The 20,770-nt window shown below is 43.1% G+C and overlaps 1 protein-coding gene across 1 annotated transcript in view; it reads left to right on the top strand.

The window, feature by feature from the left end:
• The window catches only part of TRPM1 (transient receptor potential cation channel subfamily M member 1), a 138,142-nt gene extending 117,372 nt beyond the window's left edge, over nucleotides 1-20,770 (top strand). The window contains exons 25-26 of the mRNA XM_064296180.1: nucleotides 635-767; nucleotides 19,501-20,770. Coding sequence (XP_064152250.1) covers nucleotides 635-767; nucleotides 19,501-20,770 — 1,403 coding nt within the window. The remainder of the gene's footprint in view (nucleotides 1-634; nucleotides 768-19,500) is intronic.

Below are 20,770 nucleotides of genomic sequence, written 5' to 3' on the forward strand. Positions count from 1 at the left end.
ATTACCAAAAACTAAACCCATTGCCATCGAGTCAATTCCGACTCATAACGACCCTACAGGACAGAGGGCTGGTGAAATCAAACTGCCAACCTTTGGTTAGCAGCCATAGCTCCTAACCACTGCACCACCAGGGCTCAGGACACCCTGTGGAGCGGTTCTGCTCTGTAACACATGCTGGCCCTGAAGTGGCACCCTCTCCATAGCAACATGACTGAAAGCCAGCTGAAGGGACCAGAAGTTGAGAATTCTTGGCAACACTTTTCTCCATAAATTCAATGTTCCTTTCAAGATGTTTTAATTTATTGCATCTAAAGAGGTGAGAAAATAATGCTATGCTTTTGACTCTATCCATAGATGTGGAAGTTTTTCCAGAAGATGGTACTTGGTTTTTACTTTCCTAATTTTTTTTTAATGGGTGTCATTTTGTTTCTGGTGTTAACCAGTGAGCCATTTTGCTCTAACAGAAAGATGATTGCTGTATATAAAAACCTATTTTGGGATGATAAACAAGTAGCCAGAGAACTGCCTACACGTGGTGGAAAAGGGAGTTTAATTAAAGCTGGGCTGTGAAATTCGCAGTAAGGCGACTGAATGGATTCTTTTCTCACCCGACGACACCTCTCCCGCTACACAGAGCTGTTTCTGAGCGACGAGGAGCTGAAGCGGCTGCACGAGTTCGAGGCGCAGTGCGTGCAGGAGCACTTCCAGGAGAAGGAGGACCAGCAGCAGTCGTCCAGCGACGAGCGCATCCGCATCACGTGCGAGAGGTGCGCCTGCACGGCCTGCCCCAGGGCCCAGGGCCCAGGGTTCGCGGAGGCCTCCACGAACCTGCGGGGGATGCCAAACAACGCTTAAATGCTCACTCTGACTTCTCAGGTTTATTCAGACGTGTCTGCTCCCAAACCAACAAAGCAACCAACCAACCCCTTGTCCGTGGAGTTGGTTCTGATGCATAGCGACCCTGTAGGTCAGAGTAGTACTGCCCCATTGGGTTTCCAAGGAGCTCTTAACCACTGTGTCCTCCCAAAACAGTGTCAAAGTTTCTGGGTCATCATTGTGTATCTTATAAAGAACTGAATGATAGTATTTATTGTGATTATTCAGGGCCAAAAATAAATAAAATTGACAGTTCTTGCCCCCTCCCCCTTATGGGGGCATTTCCTTATGGGGGCGTTTTCCACAATAAAAAAATGGGGGCGTTTTCCACAATAGCCGGCATTAATGCAGAGAACGATCAGCTGCAGGGCTGTGTCACCGCTCAGGAAACCACCTTGCCTCCGCTCTTGTGCATACCTTTCCCTTTGCCTACGTCTTCCCCTCCCGGCTGATCCCTTTTCCCCGCCTCACGTCCCTGCTTCTCCTGGACACACTTCCCAACCTCCCGGGGCAGAGATAAGGGTCCCTTCCTCTGTGCCCCGAGGGACCTTGTACTTTGTGCTGACAATCATGTCTTTCCCTGGGGAGGGTGGAAGCCTCTAAATTAGGGCAGGGTCTCTGTTGCAGGCCCTGGACCATGCAGAATCCTCAGGACCATGCAAAATCCACATGATCTACATGGTAAACCGAAATAAATACATAAACCCGTTGCCATCGAGTTGATTTCAACTCATGGTGACCGGCGTTTGTTACAGAGGAGAACCGCTCCATAGGGTTTTCTTGGTTGTAATCTTTATGGAAGCAGATCGCCATGCCTGTCTTCCATGGTGCTGCTGGGTGAGTTTGAACCGCTAACTTTAGGCTAGTAGTAGTCCTGCAGAAACTGTCTGCACCACCCAGGGACCACATCTGCATGGTAGTGCTCAATAAATGCAGACTGAATGAATGCATGAGTGAATGAATCAGTGAATGAGTACAGGAAGGCAGGTCGGGGAGGGACAGAAAGGGTGACATTTTCCAAGCTTGAAAATTATAGTACTGCTCCCCCCACAGCTGAGAGAGTAACAAGCAAGGGTAGATGGGAACAAGAAACCCTCACTACCTACATTTTTTTAAGTATGTAATTTTTGAGAATCTTTATCGTCAGTAAAAGCAAGTGAAAACTTGTTAAATGTCAGTGATAACTGATAATATGCTGTTCCAAAGAGTTTAACTAACAATGTGGGGGAAGGATGACCTTGGAGAAGACAGGTCGAAGGGGACTCTAGGGCATCATCATAGCTCGAGGACCCAGAATTAAAGTTTTTGATACAGATATGTGTGTATGCTGATAAACACAAAAACGTGGTAGGACTTCTCAAAGATACTTTTGCAGACAATTCCCAGTCAAGGGCCCAGTAATTAGAACAGAATTCACAGACGAACCTTGATGTCTCCCTGGTGTATACGTACAGACCAGTGACAGCCACAACCCACAGGAGGAATGATACCCCAGCAGCTGCAGGCCCTGGCCTCAATCCCCTCCCAGACTCAGACACCTTGTAATCCAACCAACCCCAACCAGCCAAACTCAAGGATTGCCTATACCAACTTTTGACCTTAATAAGGCACATTTTCAATAAAACTTTGAAACACTGGCATTTTAGCAGTAAATGCTAAGCTTTTAATATATGAACATTATTTCTTCGTAGGAAAAATAAAGCACCATCTAGACAGTCTAAAATTTCTACTTATTAGTTATATAATAACTTGAATCATAGTCAGTAATTTACAATGAAATTGTTTTGTTTTGCTCTGCCTCTTTCCCCAGCATTGTTTGGATTTTTCCCATTCTTGGACCAAGGCTCCAGGAATGTGGTTGTCAGGTCACTACCGAATTGCATTTTTCTCTTGGGGCTCTGTGGAGACAGAATAGGAATGAACGTGCACAGAGCAGTAAAAACATGCTACTTCCTGCTTTCCTTGGCTGCGATCCCCAGGTGTGATGGGAGCACATTCCTGCCCCTCCGTTTCCCTTACTGACCTTCCTAGGCAGATTCAGGTGACCGCCAGAGATAGAGACGAGGAGGACTGCATTGAAGGGTTGAGGAGATGGTAGTGTTCCTTCACTCTTCCTTAAATCTTAACCACGACAGCCAGGAGCAAGGGGTAAGGTGGCAGAGTGGAAATAAAATTAGTTAGTTTTTTTTTTTTTTTTTTGCCTAACTTTTGACAACTTTGATTACCTTTAAAATCAAATTTTTGAGTATTCAAACTTTCCTGCCATTTCTTTAATCTTCTCTATACATCCAGTAAGGTCCCTGAGTGGCGCAAACAGTTTGCACTTTACTAACCTAAACGTACGTGGTTCAAATCCACCCAGTTGTCCCTTGGAAGAAAGGCCTGGCAATCTGCTTCCCTAAAGATTACAGCCAAGAAAATCCTATGGAGCAGTTCTACACATGGGATCGCTATGAGTCAGAATCAACTCGACGGCAACATATTTGGTTTTTTGTTTGTCTGCCTGTATACCTAGTTGTTTTTATTTTCTGTACCACTATTTGTCATTTGATGATTTTCCTGTTCTTGTCTTGGTTGTGTCTTCTCCAGCACCATTCAGACCTCAGGGCACAGTTGGAAGTGAGAATTTATGGAATGTGCTGTCTATATCAGTTCCTTCCTGCCACCCTGTTGTTTGGGCACCTTCTCAAACCCAGGCTAAGGATTTGCATGACTCAGCCTCGCAAACATGTCCTCACAGGAGCAAAGTTTACCCATTCAGAAGCTCTTCCCCTCACCATGCTTTGAGTGCTTATGTGTGGGCGGGGCGGATTAACAAGTAGGCGAGGTACGCATGGGCTCACCTGTGCTTACTTACTAACCCGTAGTGCACAATTTTAACTTGGGTAATCCATCCCTGTGTGTGGGAACCAAATTCATGGTCTTCTCTTAATGCCTGGTAAGTTATATCCAAAAGTTTCACAATGTAACCATTTATTTTATCATAAAATTCTGACACTTCGTAAGAGCCAAAGTAAGTAATTTAGTCTCTCAATATGAGGTTTACAATATGAGTCGGTTTTTAGCTGCAGCAGGATTTAACACAAAAGGCTGGCTCTAAGTAAGCAAAGGGGTTGCTGTGTTTTGTGCCAGAAAGCCTCCAAATGGTCTTCAAGGCTTGCTTTTTGTGGGGTGCAAAGCACCAACAACCCCAAATTCCGATGCAGCTACCTACCACGAGGGTGGCCTCTGGGCCGTGGGTTGTCTAATTGGCATGCAGGCTGGGCTAAGAGCCAACCAGGACTCCCTGTGTGTACAGAGGCCCTTTCTCAGAGCAGCCCCCACAGCTGGGCGACCTTGGGCGTTTCCTCCCTTCAAGTCAGTGGCTAGCCCGGGTGGCTTCATCCTAGCTCAAAAATGCAAGCTTCTAGGAAAACTACTCACTAAATAGCTGAGATTAAATGAATGAATTAAATCATGAAAGGAGACCAAAATGCTGTCCTATTTTATTTTAAAACATATTTGATAGAGATACAATAGAATCCTATGATTTCCCTTAAGAAAGAAACATTTTCAGTCTTGAGAGGTAAAAAACAAAAGGAATAGAAATAGTTTTCCATCTCTTAATCATTTTAAAACCCTCATTATGTTCTTCTTTCAGACCATAAAAGCCATAATACTGACTGCAACAAGTCAAACACGGGTGGGGGGAGGGGGGCGGGAAAGACTTCCTGCTCATTAAAACAAACATGAGTTGTTTAATATATAAAAAATAATAAACCTATACACATAACTTTGCAATTTAGTTTTTCCCCACTTAACAATTTCTCACAGATACTGTGGTCCTCCATAGGCCTAAATCCTTCTTTTTAATAGTAACATCGCATCCCATAGTACAGGCGTACCATCATTGCTCAGCACCTCCTCTACCAACTGATGTTCACTACCCAACACGTGTTTATTGTGCCCACGTGTGGGGCATTGTTCCCCACACTTGGGATAATACGTCAGTGACCAAATCCCCAGGGAGCAGTGATAAACCACAAACATTACCATCATAAATGAAAACAGTGTGTAGTGTACTACAGGGTGAAAAGTGCAGTAAAAAAAGGAGAAGACACCATACAGTGAGAGGGGCCGGGAGTGGAGAAGGACGGGGGCCATGGGGTGGGCGCTCAATTAGCAAGTGGGATTGAGCAAGGATTGCAAAGGAGCTGGTGGGATTCGAGGCGTTGTCCTGGGAGCACCTATGCAAAGGGGCAGTGAGAGCACGTGCCCCATAGTGGGAGCACACCCACCCCAGCAAGAAACAGTAAGGGCTGCAGCTGTGGGGGTGAGCTGGGGGACGGTGGTGGGGTGAGGTCAGCCAGATGATGGGCAGCAGTCACCATGGAGGGTCCTGGAGGCCTGGGCTCTGCTTTGAGTGAAATGGAGAGCCAGTGAAGGGGGTTAGCCACAGAGTCACCTGATGTGACTAGCATTTCCCAAGCTCGTTTACCGTGGAATACTTTCCGCCAAGCAGCTCCCTAACTAGTGTTCCCGGTGCGCACTGACCCTGCACCTCCCGCTCTAGTACCACCCTTGGTCACATAGTCAGACGTGGTCTTTGCACCAGGTGTACAATGCTGAACGAGTCTCTCCTAAGCCAGAGAGCCTCGGAAGAGATCAGGCTTCAAACTCAAGCAGCTGCCCGTCCGTTCAGCCCAGCGTCTCAGGCCCTCGGTCAGGTGCAATGCACCGATTTTACAGATGAACAAAAGCGTTCAGAAAGCTCAAGCCACTTGCCCCACATTTCCGACCAGACCAGGGCTCTGCGGGCAGTTTCTGCAAAACCGTTTAGAAAGCTCAAGCCGCTTGCCCCACGTTTCCGACCAGACCAGGGCTCTGCGGGCAGTTTCTGCAAAACCGTTTAGAAAGCTCAAGCCACTTGCCCCACATTTCCGACCAGACCAGGGCTCTGCGGGCAGTTTCTGCAAAACCGTTTAGAAAGCTCAAGCCGCTTGCCCCACGTTTCCGACCAGACCAGGGCTCCGCGTGCGGTTTCTGTGGGTTTTTAGGCTCTGCGGGCCAGAGGTCTCTGTCACGGCTCCTCACCTCTGTCACTTCAGTGTGAAGGAAGCCATAGCCCATATGTGAGGGAATGAGTATCTCTGTGCTCCAATGGCACTCTGTTTATGGATGCTGGATTCTGAATTGCAGACAATTTTTACCTGTCAGCAAATATTATCCTTCTTTTTTTTTTTTTTTAATTCCCAATCATTTCAGCATGTGAAAACCACTGTCACACACAAACAGTCGTGGTCCAATTTGCCTTGCAAGCTGTAGTTTGGTGGCCCCTGCTCTGGTCAATCTCCAAGGCAGCCTCTTTCACACCCAAGCTTCAGCCACTGTCTATACTCCAGTGACTCTCAAAGTCAGACCTCTCCTCCATCCTGAGCCCCCATATCCAAGTCCCACGCCATGTGCCCACTTAGCTGCACTCGTGGGTTTCTCCCGAACATGGCCTCCGCTCCTGTGCTCTGAGCTCTATGAACGGCACCACCAGCCACTGACTCAACAGGACAGAAACGGGCACATAACTCTGCCATCTCCTTCACTGACGATCATCAACTTCTGTTTCCTTTACCCTTGGACGTATCATGGTCTAACCACTTTTCCCATTTCTACCCCCACCGCCCTAGTAGACGCTTCCGTCATTTACACCTCGGTTCCTGCAGCTGCCCCCAACTAGTCTCTCCATACTCATTTTCTGTCCTTTTAGTCTTGCATCTCACCCCCCACCACTCTCCCTAAAAATCTTTCCAGGGCTCCCACTGTTCTCAGCCCACAAGGCCCTGCACGGTGTGGCCCTGCCTTCTCCCCAGCCTCGCCCTGGACTACTCTCTCCCTCACGCTCGATACCCAACCTGCTGGCCTCCTTTCATTTCCGCAAAAGCACCTGCCTGTCTCCTGTCGCAGAGTCTTTGCACGTGCTGTTTCTGCTGCCTGGCACACCCCGCCCTCCTTCCCCTGCTCATCCATCAGATCTCTGCTCAAATGCCGACTCCTTATGGAAAACCTCCCTGCCCATCTCACACCTTAGGCTGGGTCAGGACCCCAGACCTTAAGTTCCATGAAGTCAGGGACTGTGTCTGAGTTTAGCTCGCTGGAGAGCCCAAGAACCAACAGGCATCTTCACATAGTAAGAGCTCAATTTTTGTTAATTGCCTTCTATCCAACTCAGGTTTTGTAACGTTTTTTGTTTGGAAATAGTTTCAAACATACATAAACGTTGCAAGAACACCACAAAAGAGGAGCTCGATTTTTTTTTGAATGAATGAATGGCTTAAAGTTTGTCTCCTGATTTGAATGCAAATTTCTATCCCATCTTCAATGAGCTCCCCCCGGGGATATGAAATAGGAAATCAGCTATGCTCCCTCTGGGCTGGAAACATTGCTTTAACTACTAGGAATTGGGAACGGTCTCAAGATACAAACAATTCTGTTACCTGTAATTGTCAGGAAGACTGTTTAATACCACCAACACCGAAACAAGTGTTGGCATTGGCAGGCATTGTCTCTTTGCCCAAAGGTATAACATCAGATAACCAAGAGGGCTGGCGCGATAAGAATATTTTATAGATAACTTCTGCAAGCATGGTCAAAGTAGTGCCTTTCAACCTAAATATTGTATTTTCATACCAGGTTGACATGCGTCCCTATCATCTGGGGCTTAAAGGACACCTCTGTGTCTTCTGCAAATCCACCACTGAATACACTGTTCTGTGGTTTGGCATCCCTTATCACAGGTTCATGGGTTCCAGGTAAAACCTAGTCAGAAGATTAAACTTCCTTTTATCAAATAATGGGAATTACTTAATCCCGTGTGTTTTCCCTTTTTTCCATATTTGCAAGGAAGCTTAGCACCAGACGTAATACCTAATTATAGTAAGTGTATTAGTGAAGGTCCTTTGGAACATGTGGATACGTTATTGCCTCCTTATTTCTTCCTCTTTATTTTTTATAGCTTCTATTTCCGTTTACATAAATTTGATTTTATGTGTCTGATATTTCAAAGTATGCAGGGTGTAACTCATAAAGTATACATTTTAAACGTAGTTGGCCCTGAACATAAGGAGCTTCAGGTCTATTATAGCTATCTAAGCCCATTATACTCTACTAGCCAAGCCTATTATACTCTACTAGCCAAGCCTATTATACTCTACTAGCCAAGCCTATTATACCAGGTTCTGACTCCCCAAGGCTTCTGGGTTCAGTGGTTTCCTGTCAGATTTGTGGATCTGGGTTAAGATCTTGGGTTTCTTATAGGCTTGCTGGGGAATCAGTGGCCTTGAAATCTTATTTGGCATCCTCTTTTTGTGGCCAGGATGAGAAGGTGCTGGTAGCAGAGACCTCAGTAAGAAAGAGAGAAACAAGACAGTAACTATCAGGGGAACCAAAACAGGGATCAGTCTTAGAAAGGAGGAGGGTGACTCCTCTGATGTAGAGAAGGTTATAGAAAGACAAGCATGCAGTCATGGAGGAGAAGTTTGGGGACAATCCAGCTGAATGTCTTAATTCTATAAAGTGATAAAATTCTAGGTTGCTTGGATGACGCGGAAGGGGTTAGACTCAGTGTTGGAGTTTTAATATGCCTAATGAATGACACTCTTGTTCCCTGCCTGACTTTGAGAGCCCATTCAGAGACAGATGCAGATATCAGGCAGAAACAGATAACAATATCAGCTTTATGGTAATCAAAGTGGTACTCGAGGTGTAGCTCAGTTCTTGCCAAATGCACAGCCTATAATTAGATGTACCCACGCAGTCACAGGCAGAGTTGGCCTCCCTGGCTAAGTTTCCCAGACAACCAAGGGAAAGTGAGAACTCAGGCTCCCTGCGGGCATCTGGCTTCCAAAGGAGGAGAGAAAAGAAGCAATGCTGACTCCCTGGCCCTAAACTCCATTCATAAAAGCAGTCCTCTTCAAGAATAAATAAATAAAGGACTGGGGGTGAGGCCAGGAGTCTTACTCTAATAAAAAGTCCATACACATAGAAATAAACAATAAGAACAGGGGAAAAGTGCCCTCTGTCGATACTACAGACTTGAAACCAGGAAAGAGAATCTGAGTTCACCTTTATCGAAAATATGGTAGGAAAGGAGATAGCCAAGAGATTGCTCGGCAGGAATAATGGGGACCCATCTGAAGTTAGATAACACAACTTTGCATTAGGCCAAGTCAGTGTGGCTCCCATGAATTTCATTAATGACACTCCAGAGCCCAAGGGCAAGGGTGCAGAAAGCAAGCCAATCATGGCACAAAGGGGAAGCAGAAGGGGATCTCTGTTCCCAGAATCAGTCAACGGGGATATCACAACAATGCTAGTGTTTGCAAATGGCAGCATAAACGTAACACATTGTTTCCACTGGCACCATTTATCTCTGCCCAGCCGTGGAGCCCTGATAGTGGTAAATGAAGGGTAGGGATGGGCACTATTATTTTGGAAACAAGGTAAAGAGAACCTAGGATATTAATATATGTTGCACTGACGACAGAGTCTGGTCAGAACAAAAAGTGAAACAAAGACAGAAAAAGCTAATGATTTAGAGGACTTGAATTCTCGAAACCAAGGAGGTCTGAGGTGTGGCCAAGTTGGTGTATATAAATGATGCAGGATAGATCTAGAATCCTAGCCAGCTTAATATACTTTTAGTAACTAGTAACCATTTATTAAAAAGAATGAGAAAGCCAGAAGATTTAATATTTGCCTTTTAAAGGCTTTCACATATAAAAACTCTGGAAGTAAATACAACAAGGTCCTACTCTGGGTGTCCTTCCTATAATTACTAAATTTAAAAGGCAACCCTACATAAGGCAGTAGATGGAAATTAAAATAGCTGGATGTAAAATTTGGAGTGGATTAAAAAATATTATGATCTATAGATCTGGAGTAAAATAACAGGGTAGGAATGATCTTAGAACTCAAGTATAGAGTACCATGGAATCCTGAAACATGGGTTTCTTCAAGTATGAACTGGACCTAGTTGTTCCACTAACATTATGTTTTTTATTTTAACATCTAACTCTGTCATTAAGGAAATGTTCCCATATACTTTATGGGCTGCCTTACAGGTGAAGGGTGATCATTGCACATGAAAAGATTACTACACATAAAGCAAGTTTTAATAACTGGCTTACTGCAGAATTCCAAATTTCTAAGTTCTGTCCTTAGGAAAAACATACAAAGATTCTACCATGAGAACATGAATTTGGACCTTTTGTTTAACCGACAGGGTCTATGCAAGGTCCAGTAAAGTTACATCATTCATAGATAGTCTCTTGGAAGTTATTACAAAAATTCCACAGATTTATATATTGATGTGATGTTGTTAGCTGCCATCAAGACAGCTCTGGCTCGTGGTGACCCCATGTACAACGGAACAAAATGTTACTCAGTCCTGCACCACCTTCATGATCCTTGGTATGTCTAAGTCCATTGTTGCCTTCCAACCTAGGGGCTCATCTTCCAGCACTATGCCAGACAATATTCTGTTGTGACAGAGACATAGCGAGGGTGACGAGCAACCAGAAACAATCTCTAAATTGAGCTCCTCCCCCCAATTTCAAGATGAATAGATGTTGATGGTGGCAACACGTCAGCAAAAACACCTTACCCCATCTTGTTTGTCCACCTGTCGCAGTCAGGCGCCTTTCATATTTGTGGTGCCTCAGAATGTCGTTCCATACCTTGTCTGGTGCCCCCTGGGACTTGCACCAGAAGGCAAGTGCTCCCCTCTGCCCCCACCCTCACTATGCCTCTGTGTTGGGATCCATAGGACTTTTGTTGGCTAATTTTTGTAAGTAGATGACCAGGCCTTTCTTCCTAGTCTGTTCTAGTCTGGACAGTCCACTGAAACGTGTCTGCCATGGGTGACTCTGCCGGGATTTGAAATACAGGTCATAGCAACATGCGAAGCCACCACAGCACAGCAAACTGGCAGACGGGTGGTAGATATGTTATTGAACCTAACTGTTGCGTGAATGGATTGGAAAGTATTATTTAGTTTCAGTTAAACTGCTTTAAGTTGCAGTGCACCACTGCTAACCAAAAGATCAGTGGTTTGAACCCACCAGCTGCTCTACAGGAGAAAAGGTTCGGCAATCTGCTCTCGTAAGGATTAACAAAACCAAACCCACTGCTGTCAAATCCATTCCAACTCATAGTGATCCTACGGAACAAGGCAGAGCTGCCCCAAGGCTACACATCTGTACGGAAGCAGACTGCCACATCTTTCTACTGAGCGGCAGCTGGCGGGTTCAAACCGCTGACCTTTCGGTAACAGCTGAGCGTTTAACCACTGTGCCACTAGGGCTCCTTTGGGGCTGTCCTACTCTGTCATATAGGGATCACTATGAGTTGGAATTGACTTGAAGGCACACAACAACAGTATCATGTTCAAAATCAAGGTAGAGGTACCTGGAGATTTAGTGGCGGGTCTACTCCACATGCTCGTACCAGTTCACATTTGTACAGCAGCTACAGCTCATGGGGTACTTCCATTTGCCCTATTTCTCTTACTTCTCACAATGCTGTCATGTCACTATTGTATAAACCACTGACCGGTGACAGACCCACAACAGACAGAAGCTGGTGGAGCGGCTTCCTCCCTGATGCTGATACGGGCTCATCCCAAAGGTAACTGTCAAGTCAACAAATGCTCATCAGAAACAGCCTTTCTTTTTCCTCAGAAGCAAACTAAACAGACAAAGAGTCATGATATACAACATCAGTTAATCTTGTACCATTATCTTCCACTTTCTTAAGTAATGAGACGAGTATTTGTTGTTAGCTGCTGTCAAGTAGAATGATGACCCCATGTGTGCAGAGTAGAACTGCTCCCTGGGGTTTTCAAGGCTGTGACCTTTCAGAAACAGATCACCAGACCTGTCCCCGAGGTGCTTCTGGGTGGGTTTGAACAACCAGTCTTTTGGCCAGTAGTCGAGTGCTTAACCCATTTGTGCCACAGAATTATATATAAATGCCAGATTTTGAGCGTGATTAGGCAATTAAGGTGTACCCTTTTAACAAAAAGGCACAAAGACCAATCTATACTCTAACCTCTGAATCAAACAGAGAAAAATATCGGGAGGAGAAAACATGGCGATTATTACACCAAGACTGATTAAGCAACTTAAGTTCTGGGCAGATCCTGGTTTTAGAAGGAGATATTCTAAGTAGTAAAGGGTGGGGAAAATACTATCATAAATCAAGTGCAGTTTAAAATTCTATTCAAAGTCAGGAGCATGCTTAATTTGGACTCAGATAGTGTAGACTTCATTTGTTTCTAGTTCCCATTGATAGAAAAGCATGTGGGAAGCTGGGCCTTGGGAATTGTTCTTCAAGCCTGCCAGTTGAGAAATTGTGTGTTTGGTGGTTAGAAAAATGGCTGTAAAAGCTTTTTCAAAAGTATTCTAAAATGGAAGAATTTTTGCGGGTGAAGTAAATGCTACCTTAATACGTGAAATTATAAGTAACTCAAACACAGAAATAATCACAGAAACATGGAACTCAAAATGGACACAGATCTGATAAGAGATCGGTAGTGCAGCACCACCAAAGTGCCCAGCATCCAATGGAGGAGCCCCTTTGAGATGAGTACTAGTCATACTAGAGTTATAAGTGATTTGAACAACTGATTTGAAATATTCATAAGAGAGTACCGGTATATTTTATAAAACGAGTATTACTTTCAAAAAGGTTATACACAATAATAAAGAACACAGTCATGTTAATCTAAATTATTATTGATTTTATTGAGTAAGGCGGATGCTAGGATAGCAACATACTTTTACGTACAGTGGCTGGGGTTCCTGACCACACAAGATGGCTTTCATTCATCTGGTTCTTATACAAACATAGAGGTGTCTGTATGTTCTAGAACAGGTTTCTCAAACTGGGGTCTTCAAATGTCTTGAAGTTTGGGATTTTCACATTCTAAGAGAATTTTACTTTTTAATTTCAATGATGATGGCATGTTTGTGAAAGGTGACTCGAGCAAATGTGGGGATGGAAAATGAGAAGCAGGAAGGGAGGACGGGGTCAGTTTCTGAACAGTTTTGAATGTATGTAAGAACCAAAAAACCACATCTGTTTCTGTTGAGTCGATTCCGACTCATAGCGGCCCTATAGGACAGAGTAGAACTGCCCCATAGGGTTTCCAAGGAGTGCCTGGTGGATTCAAATTGCTGACCTTTTGGTTAGCAGCCGTAGCTCTTAACCACTGTGCCACCAGGGTTTCCAAATATATGTAAAGAACAGAGATCTTTAAAGGAGGAGGCTACGAACTGCTGTTGAATGAGAAGAGAAGACTGGACGCTGCACTTGCATGGCATGTACTTTATGTTGAGGAAGTGTCCACTGTCACATCATAGGATGGGATTACCAATAGAGGTTATGAGGGTTCCCTACTTCACCCACTTCTTGGTGCCTACTACTGCTAAGAAATTTGTTTTTTAAGTGCGATGAGAAGCTGCAACAGTTTTTAAGCAAGAAGTGACATGATTGTGTACTACATTATCTTTACGGATTCCAATGAGAAGAATGTCGGAGGCAAAGAGCCTATTTCTAATAACTAACTTTTTTTGCTTTATCGGTTTAGGGTACAAAACGAGGTCATATACCTTTTAATATTGAAGGAAATGATTTTGAAATCCCATCCTGGTTATTCCAAGAGTGCCTTTCTTCTTTCCCTATTGTTCTCCCGAGTCAGTTGCAGGAAATCCAGTGGCCCAGTAGTCTGCTTTCTAGCTGGAGGATGGAAAAGGGGAGCCTCAGGATCTGGAAATACCAGGGAGAATTGTGCAGAGAGAAGATCGTGGGGACGTGACCCCATAAAGTTGTTTATGAACTGGAGCTCACCCCAGGCTGTGTGTCTGTATGGTTCTGCACCTTAAAAGCATAGCAAAGGCCTTGAGTGTGTGTGTGGAGGCGGGGGAGGGGGGTGGAATTCAGCAAAAATAGTGGAATAAGGAACTCCAGAATTCTACCCCTCCATAAAAGCAACAACAACAAATTGTCTGAATCAACTCTTTCGGAACTCTGAAAATAGCCAAAGGCTTGTAGCAACCTGGGGAGCACTTGTTCAAGAAAAACAGCTGAATCTTGGTAAGCATAATAAGCTTTGTGACATTTTAACTTACCCCAGTCCCATCACCCACTCCTCAGCTCAGCAGTAGCCTTGAAAATTACAGCCCATGTTCCCAGCACCAAAGCAGAGAGCAGAAAGGACCTCTTACACAAAGAATTGTAATTATTTGTGCCCCACCCGAAAGATGGGCTCAAAAGGCTTGTTTTTATCTCACCTGACTGGCCCAGGGCTAAAGCTGCTACCTGTGAGGCATTTGTAAAAGACATTTATAGGCAAAAGTTTTAATCTCTGCTACCCAAGGTGATAAATAACTTGTTGGTGCAAACAATAGACTAAGCAAAAAGCCTGGGAAGAAAGACTGAGAATAAGGACTTTTAAAATCTCTGACATATGCCTAGAAATCTAAAGGACTGTGTGCATGCACAGGGCTGAGTGAATGCCCTGGAACAACCTAAGGAGGCCCTAAACTCTCACTTCTGGCTGACCTTGCGGCTCCCTGGAAGCAGAAGTGAACAGTAAGGCAGAGATGTAAACTGCCCAACTGAGTGTTGAAAATGCACCTCAACACACACACACAGAGCTCCTCAGCAAAAACTGGGAGATTTCTTGGATCCAGGCATTTAAGAAAACCTGTGACCACTAAGCTAATAGAACAGAGACTTCAGGTCACATGTGACAAAGAATACAGACTTTAAAATAATTACTATTTTACCTACTCCTGTCAAGTTGATTCCAACTCATAGAGACTCTATAGGACAGAGTGGAACTGCCCCATAGGGTTTCCAAGGAGCTGCTGGTGGATTTGAACTGATGACGTTTTTATTAGCAGCAATCACTAAACAACCAAACAATAACACAATAAACAGCATCAACAACATACATTGGGGGAAGAGAATCTGATTTCCAGAGCTGTCACATTTTAATTTTCAAAATATTCAGTTCTCAACAAGAATTATGAAGCATGCAAAGAAACAAGAAAGTGTGACCCATAGCGAGGAAAAAGAAATCAGCAGAAACTATAGTGATGGAAACTGATCAGTGGTTGCCAGGATTTGGTCTAGGGGAAGCATAGGGCTATAAGGTCTGAGGGAGTTTGGGGGAATGATGGAACTATTTTGTATCCTGATCTTGGTATTGGCTAAACAAATCTACGTTGTCTTGTTAGGTGCCCTCGAGTCAGTTCTGACTCACAGTGACCCTATGTACAGCAGAACAAAACACTGCCTGGCCCTATGCCTTCCTCACAATTATTGCTATTTTCATCCCCTTGTTGCAGCCACTGTGTCAATCCATCTCAGTGAGGGTCTCCCTCTTTCTCACTGACCTTCTACTTTACCAAACATGATATCCTTCTCCAGGGACTGGTCTCTCCTGATAACATGTCCAAAGTACATGAGATGAAGTCTCGCCATCCTAGTTTCTAGGAAGCACTCTGGCTGTACTTCTGAGACAGATCTGTTTCTTCTTCTGGCAATCCATGGTATATTCAATATTCTTCACCAACACCATAATTCTATACATGTGCTAAAATTTAAAGAGCTGTACACCAATAGAAAAAAAAGTCAATTTACTGTATAATTTTAAAAATAAGAAAGAAAATACAAAATTTGAAATACATTAGAAATACGTCTTTAAGAGGAAACCAGTTTCAAGTAGGTTCATCTACGTTGTGAGATGCTTCGCAGATTCATCATTGTTTCATAGTATTCCATCGTATATATGTACCACAGTTTGTTTATCTAGTCATCTGTTGACAGGCACCACCTAGGTTGTTTCCACTGTTTTTCTGTTGTGAATAATGCTGCAGTGAACATGGGTGTGCATATGTCTCTTTGTGTGACGGCTCTTATTTCTCTAGGATCATATGATATTTATATTGCTAGCTTTTTAGGGAAGTGCCATATCCTTTTCCAAAATGGTTGTATCATTTTGCCTTCCCACCAGCAGTGCATAAGAGTTCCAATCTCTCCACAGCCTCTCCAATATTTGTTATTTTCTGTTTTTTTTTATTTGTGCCAGTAATGTTGGGGTGAGATCTTACCTCATTGTGGTTTTGATTTGCATTTCTCTGATGGCTAGTGATCTCGAGCATTTCCTCATGTATCTGTCAGCCACTTGAATGTCTTTTTTGGTAAAGTGTCTGTTCATATCCTTTGCCCATTTTTTAATTGGATTGTCTTTTTGTTGTAGAGGTGTTGGATTTTCCTGTAGAATTTAGAGACTATACCTTTGTTGGATTTATCACAGCCAAAATTTTTTCCCAGTCTGTAGGTTCTCTTTTTACTCTTTTGGTAAAGTCTTTTGATAAGCACATTGTTTAATTTTTAGAAGATCCCAGTTATCTAGCTTATCTTCTGGTGATTGTGTATTGTTAGTTATGGTTTGTATCCTGTTAACGCCATGTATTAGGGCCCCTAGAGCTAACCATACTTTTCCTTCTATGATCTTTATATTTTTTGGTTTAAATTCAGGTCTTTGATCCATTTTGAATTAGCTTTTGTGTATGGTGTGAGGTATGGGTCCCGTTTCATTTTTTTTGCAGACGGACATCCAGTTTTGCCAGCACCATTTGTTAAAAAGACTATCTTTTCCCCATTTGATGGACTTTGGGCCCTTGTCGAAGATCAGGTGACTATAGATGGATGGATTTACATCTGGGTTCTCAATTCTGTTTCATTGGTCAATGTATCTGTCTTTGTACCAGTACCAGGCTGTTTTGACTACCGTAGCTGTATAATAAGTTCTGAAGTTAGGTAGTGAAAGGCCTCCTACTTTCTTCTTCTTTGGTGGTGCTTTATTCAAGGCCTCTTCCCTTTCCATATAAAGTTAACGATTGGTTTTTCCATCTGTTTAAAGAATGCTGTTGGTATTCAGATCAAGATTGCATTGTATTTGTAGGATACTTTGGGTAGAATTGACATTTTCACAATGTTAAGTCTACCTATCCATGAGCATGGTATGTTTTCCATTTATGTAGGTCTCTTTTGGTTCCTTGCAGCAGCGTTTTGTAGTTCTTTGTATAGGTCTTTTACATTCCTGATTAGATTTATTCCTAAGAATTTTATTGCTTTAGGGACTATTATGGTAACTTTATATAGGGATGGGAGAGTAAAAAGGCACCAGAAGAGGTGTGTCCTACCTTCCTACCACTGATAGAGCTTGGTAACTGATTCATGGGGAAGGGAGAGATACTTATCTATATTTTACCAGTTTATTTTTTAAATTTTGCACAGGTGAATTATCTTTTAATGTAGTATTTGTTAAAGTATCTCAAGTTTGTTATGGAGGCAGTGTGGTTTTTAATACAAAAGGAATCATCAAGGGTAATAGATTTGGGGTGAGCAGAGCCATTACATTTAACATGGGAAAAATCAAGTCTTACTCAAAAGTAATGAAAAGTTAATAGTGAAAAGCTCTTCTTTGGTCCCTGAAATTCCAGGAGAGAGTAAACTCTTTCAATTTGCAGTATGGGATGCTTTAAAAGAGGGAAACCAGAATTTTCCATACATGGAGAATTGGTCCTCTTGGTGGCAAACTTCCAGGAAGCCAGACCCTTCCTGCTTAAATGATGTGGTTTCCTAAGGGGCATATAAATAATCCTCTCCCCGTAAAAAGAATTGTTTAAGAATAGAAGCTAAGAACCCTCCCACACATCAGAACCCAGCTGTCAAAGTGTCTAACAAGCACAACATCACCAAAAGCACACTTGGAGGGAACGTAGAGTAAGACAGCAGCAGAAGCAGCAGGAGGGATGGAGAAGTAGTCAGGCAGGGCAGTGAAGAGGAGTTAGCAATGCAGAGAAAAGCACCAGAAGACAAGAAAGGGGGAAGCAGACCATCACGAGGTGGATAAAAGGAAAGAAAGTGAACAAGTGAAGAAATGTATAAGGATACATAGAGAGGCTAGCAAAGACGTAATAGAACCTAATAGAAACAGCCTGCGATGCAAGTCAAGTGACTCTGTCGTTAATTGCCACGAAGTTGCTTTAACTCATGGTGACCCCACGTACAACAGAATGAAACACTGTCCTATCCTGTACCATCTGCATGGTTGTTGCTATGCTCAAGTCCATTGTTGTGGCCACAGTATATTTTGAATACCTTCCAGCCTAGGAAGTTCATCTTTCAGCACTGTATCAAATAATGTTCTGTGGTAATCCAAAGGGTTTTCACTGGCTAATTTTAGGAAGTAGATCATCAGGCTTTTCCTCCTAGTCTGTCTTAGTCTGGAAGCTCCATTGAACCCTGTCCACCATGGGCGACCTTGCTGGTATTTTAAATATCAGTAACATAGCTTTCAGCATCATAGCAGTGTGGAAGCCACTACAGTATGACAAACTGACAGATGAATGATAGCAAGTGAGTCTAGAGATTATCTATATGTTTCTAAGAACAGACAGAAAAGTGGGAGAAAGTAAGAGTCTAACAGAATCAGGTCAAAGTGTTTACCTTCACATGGGAATGAACCTTCCAGAACAGGTCACCACATGACCCAACTGGGAGCCAGGACACTCCCCACCCCAGACAAATGTAACTTTCAAAAGGCAGTCCTAGGTCCTGGGCCTCACTCCCTCTTAGAGTTAAATTTCATGGATCAGTTGAAAGAATTCATATGATACACACTGTTGAAATATAAAACATGGTCTATTCCACCAGATTTTTGGTCCAGGCAACATTATGGTTTCATAGCTCTTGCCTAATCTTCTAGAAATTAAAGGAATAAAAAAAAATCTAACAGCAGACATTTATAATCTGCTACAATCTTATTTTGTTTAACTTCATAAGGTAATGCTAATTTGTTAAATGTAATGAGCAATTTAAAGTTACTGATATTCTTCAAACAATTGTCTGAAGTAAACCTTCAGTAAACCATCCCTTACGTAAACCATCCAATAATCTAAACTCAATTATTAACAACTCATTTTCTGAATCCCCTGAGCTTCCAATAAGGATTTTATTTGTCGTCATAACCATTTATTGCTGACAGCCACAGTCAAAACTCAAAAGACTAACACCGGTAGCTCTCGCTTTTGTTGGAGGCAGTGAAGAGACAAAGGCTGGAGAAAATGCTGGGCTAGATTATGAGTATTCACAGCCCAGCTCCCCTGTTTAGCAGCTGTGTGACCTTGGGCAAATTACTTACACTCTCCATGACTGAATTTCCTCACCTGTGAAATGGGGATGATAACATTAGTATCTACCTTCCAGGGCTGTTGTGAAGATTCAATAAACCTAGAACAATACGTCAATAAGTACTTGTTAATAAATGCATGAGGTACTTAGAACAATGGCTGGTAAACAGTAAGTACTAGATGTGTTAACCATTATTTCCATTATTTTCTGACGTCCATGATAATAATATTCAGAAGTCATACTAGAAATATGTAAATTTGGAAAACGTGCCCAAGGTTCACGACTCTCAAAAGACTGAAAATTCAGATAGCAATGGCATTGTCTTTTTATTTTTAATATGTAGTTAATCTCGTTTTAATAAATCTACCCCTTTGTATTCACCAGAGTTGAAAATATGTCAATGAGGCTGGAGGAAGTCAATGAAAGAGAAAACTTTATGAAAGCTTCTCTACAGACTGTTGACCTTCGACTTTCTCAACTAGAAGAATTATCTAGCAGAATGGTGAATGCTCTTGAAAATCTTGCAGGAATTGACAAGTCTGACCTGATAAAGACTCGGTCTCGAGCTTCTTCTGAATGCGATGTAACTTATCTCCTAAGGCAAAGTAGCATCAACAGTGCTGACGGCTACAGCATGTACAGGTACCATTTTAATGGAGAAGAGTTATTGTATGAGGATGCTTCTCTCTCCACGTCTCCAGGGGCAGGAGTAAGGAAAAAAACCTGCTCTTTCCGTGTGAAGGAAGAGAAAGACGCAAAAACGCACCTGGTACCCGAGCGTCAGGGCAGCCTTCACCTTTTATCTAGCACAAGCCCAACAGCAACACCAGACTGCAGCAGACCTGTATTGGACAACTTAAAGAACCCATCGGAGCCAAAATTAGGTCCAGACATTGGGATTTCAACCAAAGATGATGGAAGGCAGGCAGACTCTAAAAGAGAAGAAACTACTTTCCCAAATTTAAATCAAACATATGTTATGCATGGACAGAACACATCAGATTTTCAAAACACTCAGCTAACAGTGGAAACGACAAAGGTAGAAGGCACTGTTTTCTGTCCCTTGGAAGAAACAAAAATTATCCGCTATTACCCTGATGAAACTTTCAACACTTATAAGGCAATGAAGTCCAGAAGCTTCGTATATTCTCGTGGAAGGAAGCTGGTCAGTGGGGTTAACCGCTGGAGTGCAGAATACGGCTCAGTGTTGGACCAGGCGGGCCCTTCTACAGTACAATGGACAACAGAATTGAAATGCCAAGTTCAAAAGATTACACGGTCTCGTAGTACAGAGATCCCTTCCGTTGTGTCTGAAACTACAATGCAAGCTGAGCAGAAAGAGCAGTTCGCAGATACCAAAGATGAAAACTCTGTTCCCAGAAGAGTCCCTCAAATCTCTTGTTTATCCCTAGCTGTTACTGACAGAACTGAAAAAGAAAACTTACTGTCTGTGAAACCAAACCAAGCTTTCCGATTCCCATCTACAAGGTCAAAAAGCTTGCACGGCCATCCTAGGAATGCTAAATCCCCTCAGGGTAAATTAGACAGATCTGGACAAGCCAGCAGTGCAAGTAATTTAGTAGCTGTGTCTGGGATTACAACAGAAGGACAAAAGGTTAAGCAAGAGAAAGCAGCCACAGAAACGGAATGCTAA

This window comes from Loxodonta africana, chromosome 13 (genome assembly GCF_030014295.1).
Source record: "Loxodonta africana isolate mLoxAfr1 chromosome 13, mLoxAfr1.hap2, whole genome shotgun sequence".
In the NCBI taxonomy this organism is placed as follows: domain Eukaryota; kingdom Metazoa; phylum Chordata; class Mammalia; order Proboscidea; family Elephantidae; genus Loxodonta; species Loxodonta africana.